Below are 16549 nucleotides of genomic sequence, written 5' to 3'. Positions count from 1 at the left end.
GAGTGAGCCACTGTGCCTGGCCGTGTATTGGTTCTTAACAGCAAAAGCTTACCAAATGCTCTCATCTTCTAGAAGATACTGTGTGGAAATGTGCGACTCTACTCCATTTGGACTCCCATCAGTTTTCACATGGGTTAAGATAGCACAAAGATGAGAGAGCAAGCCCAGGGCTCATCACCCACTCGGGACCTGGCCTGAGGAACTATGCAGAGACTCCTAAGAGCTTGTTGCTCTTTGCTGAGTGGCTGGATGAACCGAAGTCCCACTCCTGTTTACCAAAGCAGCCATCTTGCTCTCGACGCCATCCCACTTCACAGCTTGTTTAGGACTCAGTCTTAGCAGCCTTGCCCCGGCTCAGAGTGACCTGATTGGTCAGTCTCCTTTGGAGCTGCTTCCTGGAGGCTGTCCTGGGTCTGTAAGCCTTGCTGAGCAGATCTGGTCCATCTTGTCCCTTTCCACCTCCTGAGTATCCCTGGTGCTCTGTGCACTGACTTGTTTGTGGCCCTGTGGCACAGCATTCACTCTGAACCCCAGTTGTGCTCCTTTACTTTTTTTTGGTGGGGGAAAGGACAATCATGGAGTTTTAACTCAGGGCCTGGGTCTGTCCTTGAGCTCTTTTGCTCAGGGCTAATGCTTTACCACTTTAAGCCACAGCTTTACTTCCAGTTTTCTGGTGCTTAATTGTGAGACACAGACTTTCCAGCCTAGGCTGGTTTTGAACCACAATCCTCAGATCTCAGCTCCTGAGTAGCTAGGATTACAGGCATGAGCCACTGGCACCTGGCATCTTCTGTTCTTTAGTTAGCACCTTATAGTCCAGCCATGGCTACCTTCCCTGAAGGACCTGGAAGGGATCCCACTGCCAGTGTAGGCAAGAGAGCTGAGATAGCAGCGTGGGTCACATAAAGAGTCTGATAGAGAAGCCATGCATGCTTGCTTTGATGCTGACATTTAAATTCTGGGATTTGGGTTCATTTACCATGATTCCTCTTTACTCAAATCTTACTCCTACCAGTTGGAGTCCTACTGTCTCCCTCAGCTGCCAGCAGGCCTACAGATGTGCCCTTACCTGGCCGAGAGTGATGGCTGTGAACTAATGCCTTCCTGTCTGGGAGGACTTGGTTGTGAAGCACAGAGGCGGAGCCCTGGGGCCCCTTGGTGAGAGGGGGTGGGTGAATGGAAGGATGTCCCAGGAGTCCCCTAGGCCTGTGATTTGGACAGGGGGCCCCCTTGCCTGGGCCTTCTCACCCACAGAAGAGTGCTCTCCTGCCCCATGCCATCTACTGCACTGAAATAATTTACCGTCACAAGTCTAATGGGAAGAAGAGCCAGCATTTCCTGAGCACCTTACACCTTACTTGCTGTGCTTTCTATTCCACCCATTCCACTCATTTCTTCTTGCCTCAGCTCCTGGGGGTGGATAGAGTGATTTGTGTCACCTGAAATTCAAGAAACATACCAACAGCTGGGCACGGTGGCTCATGCCTGTAATCCTAGCTACTCAGGAGGCTGAGATCTGAGGATTTTGATTCACCTTTAATGACATTCTGATAAACATGTTATTTCTGGTTTGATATCTCTACTTAGGTGGTAAGACGGCAATCATTTTTGTCCTCTGTCTGGTGTTTCCTTGACCTATTCTATTGCAGTTGCTTACTGACTCTCCACTATTCTCTGCTTTGCACTTCCAGGTTATTAAAACCCCAATGACCAGCCAGAAGACATTTGAGTCTCTGATGGACTTCAGCAAAACCTTGGGAAAACATCCTGTTTCTTGCAAGGTAAAATATGGTAATGTGCTTGTCCCTTTTCTGTGACTATAACTAAATACCTCTTTACAAAGAAAGAGGTTTGTTTAGCTCCCAGGTCTAGAGATTCATAAGCATGATGCCAGCTTGGTTTCAGTTCCCATACAGACTTCATGGCCAGTGGAGGCACAGTGTCCAGAATACAAAAAGGAGGAAAGATCTTGTTTCTACACAGGAAGCCAGAGAGAGTCCCAGATTAGGCTCTTGCATGAGCTCACTCTAGGAATCCAGTTTTCCCTTCATGGGCAATGTTTCCAGTGATCTAAGGACTCCCCCCTCCAACCCCTCCCCCCCACATGCCAAGAGACCAGGCTTCCAGCACAGAATCTCTGGAGCGACAAACATCCAAAAGATAGGTAAGCCTGGAAAGAGGTGATTTTCCCTGGAACCTGACTTAAGCCTGATAGGATATTTGTGATAGAACGATACAAGATACAGGGCACTTTTACTGTCTACTGTCCACAGCTGTAAGAGCAGACTGTGGCTCTATTCCAGCATGTGGGCCAGGAAACCCGACTGCTAAGCCATGTTCAGGGCATATCAGATCTGAGATCCAGACAGAGCCCTGATGGAAGACTCCAGGTTTCTAGCTGGTCACTGGCTTTCTCAGCACAGTGTTTTTCAATAATGGTTTTGCTGATCCATCACCTTTAACTATTGGCCCCTGGAAGTCGAAGCCATGTGTATCAGATACAGCCTTGTGGACACACATCCCTAACAGAAACCAAGGCCTTAGTCTTGGTACAAACACTGCAGGTGGTTAGGCAATAGCTGCTGGAAGAGACTGGCCTGCCCAAAGTAGCATTAATGAAATGATTCTTGTTGGAATATGCTACTATGTTTCTGCTTTGTGTTATTTTATTCTTCCTTAAGAAACCTGGTTGCCTGGAAAGTGTTTATCTCCTTTCTTAAGAAACTCAGTTATGCTCTTTAAAATGAGCTGAGCTGCTGCAATGATAACCTTCCCTCATCAATAGATCACCCGCCTTCGGCCATGCCATGTGCTTTAGCTCTCACTAACCCTTCTGAGACTTTTACACAACCTTGTAGTTGTGTAAATTTCCAAATTATTCAAAGTCACAGATAAAAACAACAGTCATGGTGGGGAGGGGAGTGGGAAGCAGGAAAAATGAGAGAGAGGGTAACAGTGTTTAAAAGAAATGTACTCATTACCTTACATAAGTAACTGCAACCCCTCTGAGGATTGTAGTTCAAAGCCAGCCCAGGCACTAAAGACCATGAGACTCTTATCTCCAGTTAATCACTAGAAAACCAGAAGTGGTGCTGTGGTTCACAGGGTATGGCGGTAACCTTAACTGAAGAGCCAGGTCCAGAGTCCAAGCCCCACAACCACCAACAAAAAAACCCTGGGAGGATCAAAAAATAAAAGTCCAAATTCTACACTGGTTATCCTGGGGGGAAGAGTTGATCCTGAGCTTTTTCCTTGGAGGGAAACAGTGAGAGAGCACAGGATTGAGGAGTCTCCTCCCAAGGCCAGGGGCCTAGGTGTTATACTGTGCCATGCAAGGCAGCAGGTGCCATCTCCTTGGTCCTGAAACTTGGATCTCCCAAGTCAGGACCATGTACATGTACTGGTCTCATGTACTGATACATGAGAGGATGCTAAGTAGCCCAGGAAAATTCCAAGGAATCCTCTGGAAGTATTGTTCAAGATGCAGTGGTACCATTTCTGAGAGGAAAAGGGGAAAGGATGCCTGCAGATAGAAATAAGATACTTTAAAACAACTTTGGAAGATGGATACAGGGAACAGCATGCACAGTAAAAGAAGATTCACAAAATAGTGGGTTTAATCAAGTCACTTTTCTGTCTCTTTCCTGAAACAGGACACCCCTGGCTTTATTGTGAACCGCCTCCTGGTGCCATATCTCCTGGAAGCCATCAGGCTGCATGAGCGAGGTATCTGTCGAGGACCAGCCCGGGGTCTGACGCTCTCATGCAGTGTTGAACAGAGAGCCAGGCTCTGCAGAGCCCAAGGGGACCTTTTCACTGTGTCCCCAGGGCTCGGGTTTCCCATGTGGTTTTGAGATGCTCTTAACCCAGTCCTAACCAGAGTAGTTGCCTAGCTGGTCCAGATTTATATCTTGGATCTCTGCTTTTCATTAGAAGTTTAAAACTGTAAGCAAATAATCAAGTAAAATCACTATACTGGGGAATGTTTAGTTCACTAAGATTCTAAAATTTGTGACATTATGGCAGGTGATAGGAAATAAGGGATGAGGCTGACATGGATAAATATTTCTAACAGTAGTGAGAGATGTCATAATATACTTTTTATTTGTTTTGTGAAGGTACTGGGGCTTGAACTTGGGACCCTGCACTCTCTTAGGTTTTTTTTTTTTTTTCTCACCACTGATGCTCTACCACTTGAACCATGTCTCCACTTCTAACATGATACACTTTTTTGTGCCTCAAGAAAGGTCTAACACATTTTCCTCCAGACTTGGTTGACAATGAGCAATGCCCTGTTACAGAAACGTAAGACTTGGGTATCAGCCCAGGGTTGTAATTGATGTTCATCCTCCAGACTCTTCTCTGCCCAGGTTTGGGAAAGATAGCTCTCATGTCTGCTTCAAAGGCAAACGTGCCATAATTGGACTGGATTAAAAAGCAAGTGTAATCATTGTTTTCAGGGACTTCATTCACAAACACTCACTTGAAGCTTGTCATTTCTGAAACAAAACCTTTCTACCTGCTCTTCCTGCGAGATGAAAGCACATTTGCTTCCTCAAGGTCTGCTTTAAATATTCGACTTTTCTCTATGGCTTATGGAATTGCCTTTTGCTCCAAGATCAAACCAACACTTCTGTTTATCTATCAACAACTATGCCTAATTGCACCTCAAAGCACACAGCACTTTTCCCTGCCTTAAAAGATGCCCCCCCTTCCTTTCTTAATAGAATATAATGGTTTGGGATGTAGCATCTCTTCATAGTGTTTTTCCCATGGAAATGCACTGTCCCTTTGATACTTTTTCCAACGTACCTAGTCTGTGGTGCTCAGGGGAGGTCATTTTCCTCCACTGTGTCCCATCACTGCGCTCTGTTGGGTGAAGGGAGAAGGGCAGGCTCTGATCCTGGGAAGCATACTTCATTCATGCTTGGCGCTGCCCTGGCAGTGTACCATTGATGTTCCCCTGGCCCTCGGGACAGGTTGCCAGCACTCCATGCTGTGCTCCGACTCCCTCATGTCACAGCACAGCCTCTTCCCATGACCCTCTGGGAGCCAGCACAGCAGCATGCTTACACACACACACCACTCCCCTCTGCCTCCTCAGCTGTGTGTCTGCAACTCAGCAGGTCCACATCAATACCGAAGCCCATGGGTGCTCCCTCTCTTGTCTGCCGTGCCTGTAACCTTGGATTCCCCCTGCCGTGCCTGTTCCCTTTATTATCCCCCCTCCCCACTGTGCTTGCTCAGGAAGTGTTGCACTGCACACCGCCCGCACACTTGCCCTGTGTTCTGTCACATGGCAAAGCTCCTGCAAATGCAGCGACTTCCTCTTCCCTACCTCCCCTGGGGAGGACTCTGCGTCAGCTCTTGAGAACACCTGGGGCACGGTTGGCAAAGGCTCCTTGGAAGGATGTGTGGCCAGCTGCTCATCATGGCCTGACAGCTGCACGGCTTCCAAGGCACCGCAAGGCCCCACCTCCACAGCTGCCCACTGCCCACAGGCCCTAGCGTGGCCCCAGCCATCTTACCGCCGCTGACTGACCGCGCCTGTGTTGGGCCTTTGTGGTCTCCTCCTCGCTCACAGCTGTCCTTATGGCTCAGCTGTCATTTTGGCACTTGCCCAGATGTATGTCTGTTTCTTCTGTACTCCTCAGGGGCAGTGTCCGAAGGGCAGCTGGTCTGCATGCCCCGGAAGTGCTCAGCGTAGGCACTTAGCGCATCCATGAGTGCACACACGGGGTCGGGGACAGTTCCTTCCTCCTGGCTCTTCTTGATGCCAAGGCTTGGCAATGCTAAGAATGGCTGATAGGTAGTGCTGCTGAGTTGATGAAAGACAGATGTTAAGGCAGGTGCCTAGTCTCTCCCCAGCCATACATCCATGAGAGTCAGCGGGGAAGCTTTTTTCTTGTTTGTCTTGGTAGAGTTAAGGCTCTGAGCCTGGGGCGGGAGAGGAGTGGCCCGGGGCTTGCTCAGGTTGACAGAGACCTTGTGAGCATGCACAGCTTGCTGGGTGGTCCTCGAGCAACTAAGAGACTTTACAGAGGTTTAGGGAATATCGATTAAAATATGGTGTGACACGTCATTCTCACCTGGCCCGCCAGTGTGTGTGTGTGTGTGTGTGCGCGCACTTGCTGCAATTTATTTTTCTTTTTTTTTTCCCATTATACTGCCTTGGCTTCCTATTGCTCAGAACAAAAAAAAATAGTTTTTTTAGAATGATGCCACCTTTGCAAAAAGTGTTGTGAGAGTTTTCTCTACGGTGCACATGGTATCTTCCTATTATTGAAACAAGTCCTCACATTTCTTAGTCTGTAACCTTGCCTGTTAGGGTTCATTGTCCTGTTCTTGAATCCAGATTTAATTAAGTGGCTTTAGGCCATTAGATTTCTGTCCCCACAGAGTGTGTGTGCCATTGAGAAGGGACTGCCTGTGTCAGCGGGTCAGTAGGCAAGTCTTAAGCTTGACTGATGATTGTGGAGATGGCCAGTGTTGGTGTGAAGCCTGGCCAGGGCTCACCACATTGGTTTTATAAGCAGCAGGAAGGGAAGGTTCCCATGTGGTAGGGGGCCTGAAGAGGTTGTGCTCTGACCGTGTAACAGTGGAATGCCCCGGACCCAAAGCCACGCACAGAGTGAGGCGTGAGCCAGAGCCCCACCTGGGTGTAGAATCCAGAGACAGTTGTGCCATAGAGCCTCAGACCATGAAATCCTGAGCAGAATCTACTTTCCAGTGTGGATCCCAGACATGGAACTCAGACATTCCATGCTGGTGGTTCTGTCTGCTCACAGTGGCCTTCCCAGCCGTGTGTAGAGTCCACACCCTTCTACAGCACGGCTGTCTGGCTCTGAGTGTCTAGTGTGCAAAATTAGAAAATCTGTGTGTGTGTGTGTGTGTGTGTGTGTGTGTGTTACAGCCCATTCAGAACACTGGATCTGGGAAATGGAGCCCACTAGGAGTAGCCACTGTTCCTAGACACAGGGCTTCTTTCTCTATGCACCAAACAGCAGGGCTTCAAGCTCACCTCATGTGGTGCGTGCTTTGGGAAGCATATGAGCTACTTGGCATGTTCCTCTGAGATACAGTCTTTCCCAAGCCAGATACAGACTCTCTAGACTTGTTCTGCATGAGCAATTATGTAAAATTCTTACACCTCTGGGACTGCTGCTGTGATAGGGAGAATTTGGGGTGCTGGTGGCGACTCAGTGCTGCCCTTTTCTCCTCAGGGGATGCGTCCAAGGAGGACATTGACACTGCGATGAAGCTGGGAGCTGGGTACCCCATGGGTCCATTTGAGCTTGTTGACTACGTGGGTCTGGATACTACCAAGTTCATTTTGGATGGTAAGAACTGGATTCCTTTTCTGTCTGTGCTTAAACTGCACAGTTTGAACTGTGAATTACTGTCCTTATGAGGGATATTAGCCTTTCCCTAGTCCTTCCTCACCAGGTCTTCATATGTCTCTTGATAAATGAAATAACTGTGGCTGGGGACTGGATAAAGGAAAGAGTTTTGTTTGACTTGTGATTCTGAAGGCTAGAACGACTAAACAACCAGGTACTGAGCAAGGTCTGCCCCGACTGCCACACCCTGGCATAAAGGAAGAATCAGCTAAAAATTTTAGATTCACAGAAAGTTGTGGATATAACACATACAGGTCTTACATACTTTTCATCCAGTTTTCCCACTGCTTACATCTTAGAGCTAGTACAGTATTGAAATCTGGAAAGTGACACTGGTATACTGTGGTATTTTATCACTCTGGTTTGTTTGTATAATCTGCATGGAAATCAAGATGCTGTGACTATTTAAATGTGGCAATTCCAAATACTGGATAAAGATAATTCTTAAAACTGGAGCAGTGATGAGTGTAGTTCATGACTTGTGTGTCAACATGAAGTTGTGTATTGCCAACACCTGGGGTCCTGGTTGAAGTTACAAAAGTGCAGTCAGTGGAGGTTAGCTTTACTTACCAGATGTTCTGAAAGCTAGCATGCTAGGTTCTTCGTGCACCCAGCACCTCCACTGATTTGGAAAGAGATTGGGAGCATCTGTAGTAATTTCTGGGAAGATACGGTGGAGATACACTGCTAAGAAGCACTACTAGGTGGCAGCAAGCTGACCCTGGCCCAAGTTGGCTGCACCCGGGAAATTACAGGGGACACTGTGCAGAGCCCACTCCCCATCCGAGCAGGGTACCCCACTCTGCTATGCCCCTAGACATGCCCTGGGCATGCTAAGCTCAAAGTAAGTCCAGTTCTTTGTACTTCCTCTCCATAGGGTGGCATGAAATGGATGCAAAGAACCCCCTGTTTCAGCCCAGTACGTCCCTGAATAAGCTGGTAGCAGAGAAGAAGCTGGGCAAGAAGACCGGAGAAGGGTATTACAAATACAAGTGACTGTAGCTTCTGCACTTCCATCAAGACCGCCATTTACTGGGAGAGCTGGCGCTCAGGCCCTCCCTCCCGTGGGGCAGAAGCTTTGTTCAGCCCGTGCCTTGCAGCAGAGGCTGCTCAGTGTACATCTCAACGTAGTCTAGCTGAAGTAATTGTCTCACTAGTTGCAGTAATAACAGATTCCTCTACCGAGAACTCCTTTTTTAAAAATCTATTTTCTGTGGATTTTCTAAAAAGCAGGATGTACCTTGGTGCCTTACAGCAAACATTGTTTTAGAATCTTACTGTTTTCTTAGCTCATTTCCTTGCTTCACTCCCTCACTTCAAAGGGGTGTGAGAGCCTGCCGGGTTGTCACAAGTCATCACCTCCCTGGTGCCTCTCAGAGCAGCAGCCAGTGGTGCCTGAGTCTCCCTTTTCTCCGAACAGTTTGCCACTTGCAGCTTTGAGTCCTTCCCTACCTTCTGGGCAAGAGACAATATGTCATGTTTTTATTCAGTTCATCATAGAGTCAGCAGTTGGATTGGTGGGAAAGCGTGTGGGTGCCCAGTCTGCAGGAAGGTGTCTCTTCACGGTCCTTCAGATCCCTGGGTGTTACCACTAGGCCTCTCCTTCTCTGTGGGGAATCAGTGCTACAGTCTGCCTTAGGAGTTGATTCTACTGAAATGCAGTCCTTTAATCTGTGAACATTTAAATGGAAATAAACAAGGGTAATTGAAAATTACAAAACGCTTAACTGATTATAGAAGTTAAAGGTTGTTCATTTACACTGAAGCTGTGATTTTATAGGGTGCCAGCTATTGGGGAGGAATGGCAGGAGGCTGTGTGTGTGTATGTGTATAAAGTCCGCCTACAGCTGGCCCATTTCTGACATTAAAGTAGCCAGAAGGGCACACAGAGTGAATTTTAAGGAACATCTGTTTGTGTTTGCCAGCTCAGTGAAATAATGTAACATAAGCTTCTTTTAATCACTGGCTAGAGAAATTGTCTTCCACTGAGGCATCAAGGACATTGGAACCCCTGAGGTCCAGTGGCTTCATTAGCAGTGAGCTTAAGAAACCTGTTAAAGGTCATCTGATAGCTTATAGCAGAGCCCAGATCAGATCCAAATTCTAATGATTAGAAAAAGAAAAAGGGAACTTGTAAACTTCCAATCTAAACTTTTAGACAGGACTTTTCCCAGAATGGATGTTCTGGCTTGCTATTTTGGGTCATACTTCTAATGATTGGTTTTCTTTTTGCACTTTGTGATTTATAAAGCCGAGTAAATATTTTTTTAGAAATTTGTATTTTGAAATATACATATATTTCTACCATCCTTAAACTCGGTTTTCAAAACTTTTAGGCTAATCTCTGTGTGTGTGTGTGTGTGTGTGTGTGTGTGTGTGTGTGTGTGTGTGTGTGTGTGTGTGTGTGTGTGTGTGTGTGTGTGTGTGTGTGTGTGTGTGTGTGTGTGTGTGTGTGTGTGTCTGGGGTTTAAACTCTGGACCTTGAACTTGTCTAGGCAGGCACTCAACTGCTGAGCCAGACCTCTAGCCAGCTTGTAGGCTATTCTCGAGTTGCCCAATGACTAACACCCTGCCCTTGACCTTTCACATGGTACCTGGCCTGGGAGTTTCCTCACCCTGGCCAGAGTGGGCATAGGGCTCAGGGTTCTTGTCCACTGGAACTGGCAAAGCTCTTTTTTTTTTTTTTTTTGCCAGTCCTAGGGCTTGAACTCAGAGCCTGAGCACTGTCCTTGGGCTTTTTCTGAGGAATTGAACCTAGATCGTTGTACATGCTAGGCAAGCTCTCTACCACTAGGCCAAACTCCCGGCCTGCAGAGCTCTTCCTTGACCACTAAATTCCAGGAAAGATACAGATAACAGAGTGACATTCCACTGAGAACTTGGGAAAGCTGGTTCATAGCAATCTTTTTGTCTGGCATTAAAAAAAAAAATTATTCCTCAGTACCACATACATAGAAAAAAGCCGGAAGTGATGCTGAGGCTTAAGGGGTAGAGCTCTAGCCTTAGGAAAGTCCAAGGACAGTGCTCAGGCCCTGAGCTCAAGCCCAGGACTGACTTGAAAAAAAAAATTATTATTGTAATAAAGGTGATATACAAAGCAAGTATAGTTATCTAAGGTAAAGAATTTATTTCCTTTTGGACAATATCACCACTTCCCTCACGATCTCCCATTTATGGCTGACACTTTGAAACACTTTAAATCCTACCAAGTAGTTAAAAGAACTGGCCTCTAAATTCCTTTTAGCATTTTCATAATATCAGTTTGCACACACTACATTTCAGAGGAACTGACCAGGAAAGGCTTTGAGCACTCTCTTCTTAAACCTTGGACTTGAACAGTGGCATCTTTTCTGACTCCATGGCTGTGCCAGGGAGAGCAAGCTACACAACGGGACACGACGGGAATGAAGTCTCTGCATTCACACACAGAGCAGCCATGGCTAATGTAGACACCGGTGTTATCATTTCCTGTTTGTGAGTTTCTCTGCTCATACCTGTGAGACAAGTTCCTTGATTTTAATCTCCATAACATTTCAGTCACCGACTTAAGTCTATCAAAAATGTAGGGTGTGTCTATAGCGGTAGAGCACTGATTTTTGGTAAACAAGCGTTGATATTAAACAATAAATGTTTTGAACAATGAATGCATTATTATACTTTTTCAAAACCACATTTTTTTTGCCAGTTTTGGGGCTTGAACTCAGGGCCTGCGTACTCTGAGCTTCTCTTGCTCAAGGCTATAGCACTCTACTACTTGAGCCCCAGTACCATTTCTGGCTTTCTCTGTTTATGTGGTACTGAGGACTTGAACCTGGGGCTTCATGGATGCTAGGCAACACTTTACCACTAAGCCATCTTCCCAGCCCAACTCAAATCCGTTTTTAAAATGCATTCTGTCCTATCGTACTTTTTAATTGGCCTCAAAATTTCACCAGTTTTTTACATCTATTTTAGCAATCTTGTTTTGAAACAACCATGGAGAGACGGAGAAGCTGTGGCTCCTAATGCAGGGTGCTCCCCACTCTGCAGCTGAAGCTGCTGTGGAATCAGTAGTCCAGTTAATAGCACGGGCTTGGAAAGGAACTGCGTGTGGGTTACGGCCCTCAGCATCACTGTCTTCACCTGGGACCTAGAGGTTGTTCTCTGTGTACCTGGGCGAGCTGGCCACGGGGTAAGGACCTGTCCCCTGAGATGGCCAAGCATGCGGTGCTGGGAGTCAAGTAGGGATCACAGTCCCTCATAGACACATTATGAGGGAATTCGGTCACCTTCCTTAGCTATTAGCCAGGGTTTATACAATAACCCAGTCATTCTGGGGGGCTCGGAGCCTCCCAGCAATAGTTACCAGCAGAGTCAGTTTAATAGCGCAGTAGCTACTCTCCCCTCTTTGGTCTGAGAGAGAGCAGCCTGAACTTCAGTGGGGCTGAGTTTTTCAAGGTAAACACCACATGCAGGTGGCAGTCACCATGCGACATCATGTTATGATGACCACAGTCAATAACCATGAGGATGAAACCACACGCAGGTGGGCCTAACCACTCACAGCGGGTGGAGCAGGTTAAGCATTTTTAAACACACACAAAAACAATTTGGCAGTTAAGCCTGCCGTGTTATTACAGTTTACACCTGTGGAGTGAGCTGAAGATGGGATGCGGGCCTTAAGAGTCTTACAAGGAGGCTCGTAGGCTTCCTGAACCACCAGGCCCCTGCCACAGTGCAGGGGAAGCCCGGGAGAGGCGCTGGTCCAGCAGAGTGGGAAGCGGCGCTGGATGCGGTGGCTGGCTCTCAGGTTAGTGCATGCATGTGCAGTAGACTGGGGTTGAGTGGGGGCGGTGAAAGCATGTGGATAGGAGGAGAGACTCTCAGCCATGTCCTGAGATGTGCGGGAGAAGCAGGTGAGCAGCAGAGATTGTGGAGGACACTTGGTGAGCATCGAAAGTTTTCTTTGCGTCCGAATTTTGGGAGCAAGTCTCCAGGAAGTACAGTGGTTATTTCAGAGGGAGTGGTGGCAGAGCCGCCCTTAGGGGGTGACATTAATTCAGGCTGGTGTGGACTCTTGGTAGAGGAGGAGTGAGGCTGCCATAGCTGCCTAAAATAGCCATGCAAGCCTGTGTGACCCCCAAGTTGTTTGTGTGTAGGTCACTGTGCTAGATGTCTCTGGCATTTTTTTCTGTAGATGTCCTTACTGGAATATTCCCCCAGAAAATGTGGTCTGATTTAAGGCATGTGAATAAAAGAAGGAGGAAAGCTGCTAAATGAACAGGCTTGTGCTGCCTTCTCGTGTAGGCTCGCTTGCTTTGGGAATGCCAGGTGAACAATGTTTCTTGATGGGGCTTCCGTAGCTGTTCTGGGGGAGAATTGTCTGAAACTTTTGGGGGAATGTTTGATGCCGCATGGAGATTTGGTTGGTGCCCTTAGTTAGTGTCCATGGTAAAGGGGTAGAGAAAGAGTGAGGTGCAGAGTGGCTTTCCTTTCCCCTACTCTTCTGTCATAGGACCGGAAATGCTGGGATAGAAGGCTAGTACTACTGAAGATTTCTTTTCCTGTTCTTGGCCCCTTAACTGAGTATATGCATGTGCTAGGAGTTCTTGGTGCTAATTTTTGGCTTCCTTTTATTATTTTCATTTTTTTATTATAAAGGTGATGTCCAGGGGTGGGGAATTTGGCCTAGTGGTAAGAGTTGCTTACCTAGCTTGCATGAAGACCCAGGTTTGATTCCTCAGTATCACATATTATAGGGGGAAAAAAAAGCTGGAAATGATGCTATGGCTTCAGTGGTACAGCTATAGCCTTGAGAAAGCCCAAAGACAGTGCTCAGGCCTCGAGTTCATGGCCCAGGACTAGTAAAAAAATAACAATAAAGGTGATGTACAGTAGGGTTATAGTGTCATATGTTAGGTAAGTGTCACTCCTCCCCTCATTCTCTCCTCCTCCCGTCCATTCCACCTACAAGCTGAATAGCTCATTTTTAAACATAGTATGTGGTGAGTACCTCTACTACTTTTGTTTACCTTGGGTCTTTTTTGGGGGGAGAGGGTCCATTGTGGGGCTTGAACTCTGGGCCTGGGTCTGTCCCTGAGCTCTTCAGCTCAAAGCTATCACTCTACCACTTGAGCCACAGCACCACTTCTGGTTTTCTGGTGGTTAATTGGAGTTGAGTCTCATGGACTTTCATGTCTGGGCTGGCTTTGAACTGTTGTTGTCACATCTCAACCTCCTGAGTAGCTAGGGTTACAGGCGTGAGCCACTGGCACTCGGCCCTGGCTCCCTTTTGATGGAAATCCTAGCTAACCACAATGGAGAGGTGAGAGGCGGTGTATTTCATGGATATGGTTGTGGCCCCCACAGTCTCCCATTGGGACTCTGCCTAGGATTTTGTGACACAGGACCTCCCCTGTCACTGGTGATTAAAGGCATCATCTCACCGGAGGGGCTGTTCTGGAGAGAGGGCTGAGTGACAGTGTCAGATCATTTGGAGTAAAATTTGGGCGCCAGATGCATCTCAGCACAGTTGAAAGCTGCAAAAGTAGAGCAGCTTTGCAAAGGCCTGGCAGGTGCAAGTGCTCCAGGCCAGGCGCCCTGTTAATGGGAACCTGAGTAGGGCACTGGGCTCAGCGTGTTCATATGCCAGCATGTGGCAAGCACATGAACTTGCTGACTGGCACCTCTGTGCTTGGGTAGATTCCTCAGGGAGCACTGTGTAGCCCTCGTTCTGGGAGCCATGGAAGGACATTGCTAGTGCTGATTGAGGGGACCGGGCTGGATCTGGAAACCATTGTCTCTATTATTGTGGGTACCTTAAGGAACAGGTCCATTTGTGGGGCTCAGTCTTGCCTTGAGAGAAAATACTGTGGCATAAAGCATAGTTCAGAGACTTCACTGAGTTCAATTCCAAAACAAGTTCAAGGTGGAGAAAATGTCGATCCGCTCAACCCCTTGGACTGCCAAGAGAGACAGGATGCTGCAGGCCTATTCCACATGTTCTCATCTGGAAAATCCATTTCCTACCTCTTTCCCCCATATGCAATGGAGGTAAGGACTTCGTTTATCCGGTAACCTCTCAAGCAAGTACCATTGAAGAAAATTACTTTGTGTGAAATCCCAGTATTCAGGAAGTGGAGCCTGGAGATTCAAGAGTTCAAGGCCAGCCTGGACTAAATGAGACAATCTCAAAAAAGTAAAAAGTGAAGGACTGGGAATATGGCTTAGTGGTAGAGTGTTTGCCTGGCATGCATGAAGCTCTGGATTTGATTCCTTAGTACCACATAAACAGAAAAGACTGAAAATAGTGCTGTGGCTCAAGTGGTAGAGTGCTAGCATTGAGCAAAAGAAGTTCAGGGATAGTGCCCAGGTCCTGAATTCAAGCCCCAGGACCGAGGGGAAAACGCATTATACTCAGGAATTGATATGTTGAAAACCTTTTTATAGAATTACTTATGGATACTAGTTTTTTAAAACACCAAAAGGCTAAAATAAACCCATCAATGTGGATGGTCCAGTGATAGTCTAAGAACTTAATCTTGATTTCAAAACATGATGGTGAGTTCACTAGTTTCCCCAAAGTCTAGTGTTCTACAGCTGAACATGATAGAAAAAGGACATTTTTACGTTGGACCAAAACACTTTCTAACAAGTTATAAAGCAAAGGGAAATTCCTTTCTAGCCATTCTCAGTGCTGGGCATCTCCTTTGCCAGCCTCTGTGCATTTTCCCAGGAGGCCCTGTGCTCTGAGTGGCTCTGGGACAGTGCCCAGTGACAGGCAGTGGAGTATGGCTAGGTCTCACACTCCAGAGCTAAGCTTCCCTTTTATGCCCCCTCATCCTTATATAAGAAAACTTCAGCTGTAATCCCAGCTACTCAGGAGGCTGAGATCTGAGGATTGCTGTTTGAAATCATATTAGGCAGAAAAGTCCCCGGGAGATTCTTACCTCCGATTAACCACTCAAAAACCTGAAGGGGTGCTATTGCTCAAGTGGTAGAGCGCTAGCCTTGAGCATAAAGAGGCCAGGGACAGTGCTTAGGTCTTGAGTTCAATCCCTACAGCTGACAAAAGTTTTTTTTTTTTTATTTAAAGTCTAAGTTGCAGAGGAAAAGATATCACAAATACAGATAGGAAACAATTTGACAAAAACAATAGTTTTCTAGTGTACCGTGGTTTGACATAGCCTATTGGCATGTGTCTAGTAAAAATGAATGAGTGCACTGATTACTTCTGTTATTGTAATTTTCGATAGGATCTTGTTATGTAACCCATACTGGCCTTGAATTTGATTGCAGATGTGCACTGTGACATCTGGCTAATTACTTCCTTGAATATGTTTTCTGTGACTCATACAACATGATAAGAAGCATCATTAGTATTGTTTCTATAATAGGGAAAGATGGCTGGATTTCACTTAAGTTCTCAAGTTATTAATTTTTTAGGCCTAATATGTATAAGGTTGGTTGGGAGTTGTTTCATGCTAATACTACTTATTTCATATTGTTACCCTTTGGTGTCCCTTTTGTCCCCTTTTATCTCTGAGCCATTCCTGGAAGTTTTTGTTGTTTTTGGTTTTTTGTGGGTTTTTTTTTTGCCAGTCCTGGGCTTGAGCTCAGGGCCTGAGCCCTGTCCTTGGACTTTCTCAAGGCTAGAGCTCTACCACTTGAGCCTTAGCACCACTTCTGGCTTTTTTCTATGTATGTGGTACCGAGGAATTGAACCGGATCTTCATGCATGCTAGGCAAGCACTCTACCACTAGGTCAAACTCCCGGCCCAGAAGTTTTTCCATTGAAAGAACTGCAGACATTTAGAATAGCAGCTTCTGGAATGGTAGCCATGAATGTCAGTGATTTGGTTTGTTGCAATCTGTGTAAATGGCATTTAGAATCATGTCATTCTGTTCATATTAAGGATCTAGCCTTGCCAGACACTGGTGGCTCACACCTGTAATCCTGGCTACTCAGGAGGCTGAAATTTGAGGATGGTGGTTCAGAGACAGCCCGGGCATGAAAGTCCATAAGACTCCAACTAACCACTAGACAACTGGAAATGGTGCTGTGGCACAAGGGGTACAGTATTGTCCTTGAGCTTTCCTCACGGATAGCACCCAAGCCCAGAGTTGAAGCCCCATGACGAACCAAAAAGAAATATAATGATCTAGGTTCA

At 46.6% G+C, this 16549-nt stretch overlaps 1 protein-coding gene across 1 annotated transcript in view; it reads left to right on the top strand.

The window, feature by feature from the left end:
* Hadh (hydroxyacyl-CoA dehydrogenase) overlaps positions 1–8450 on the top strand; it is a 29452-nt gene extending 21002 nt beyond the window's left edge. Inside the window, exons 5-8 of the mRNA XM_090356711.1 lie at positions 1692–1781; positions 3654–3726; positions 7224–7340; positions 8278–8450. Of these exons, the coding sequence (XP_090212837.1) occupies positions 1692–1781; positions 3654–3726; positions 7224–7340; positions 8278–8396 (399 nt within the window). The 3' untranslated portion in view covers positions 8397–8450. The remainder of the gene's footprint in view (positions 1–1691; positions 1782–3653; positions 3727–7223; positions 7341–8277) is intronic.
* The last annotated feature ends 8099 nt before the right edge of the window (positions 8451–16549 follow it).

Source organism: Megascapheus bottae, chromosome 23 (genome assembly GCF_031878675.1).
Source record: "Megascapheus bottae isolate mThoBot1 chromosome 23, mThoBot2.hap1, whole genome shotgun sequence".
Lineage (NCBI taxonomy): Eukaryota > Metazoa > Chordata > Mammalia > Rodentia > Geomyidae > Megascapheus > Megascapheus bottae.
Note: the sequence above shows the minus strand (reverse complement) of the source record. Positions and strands in the feature narration are given on the sequence as shown.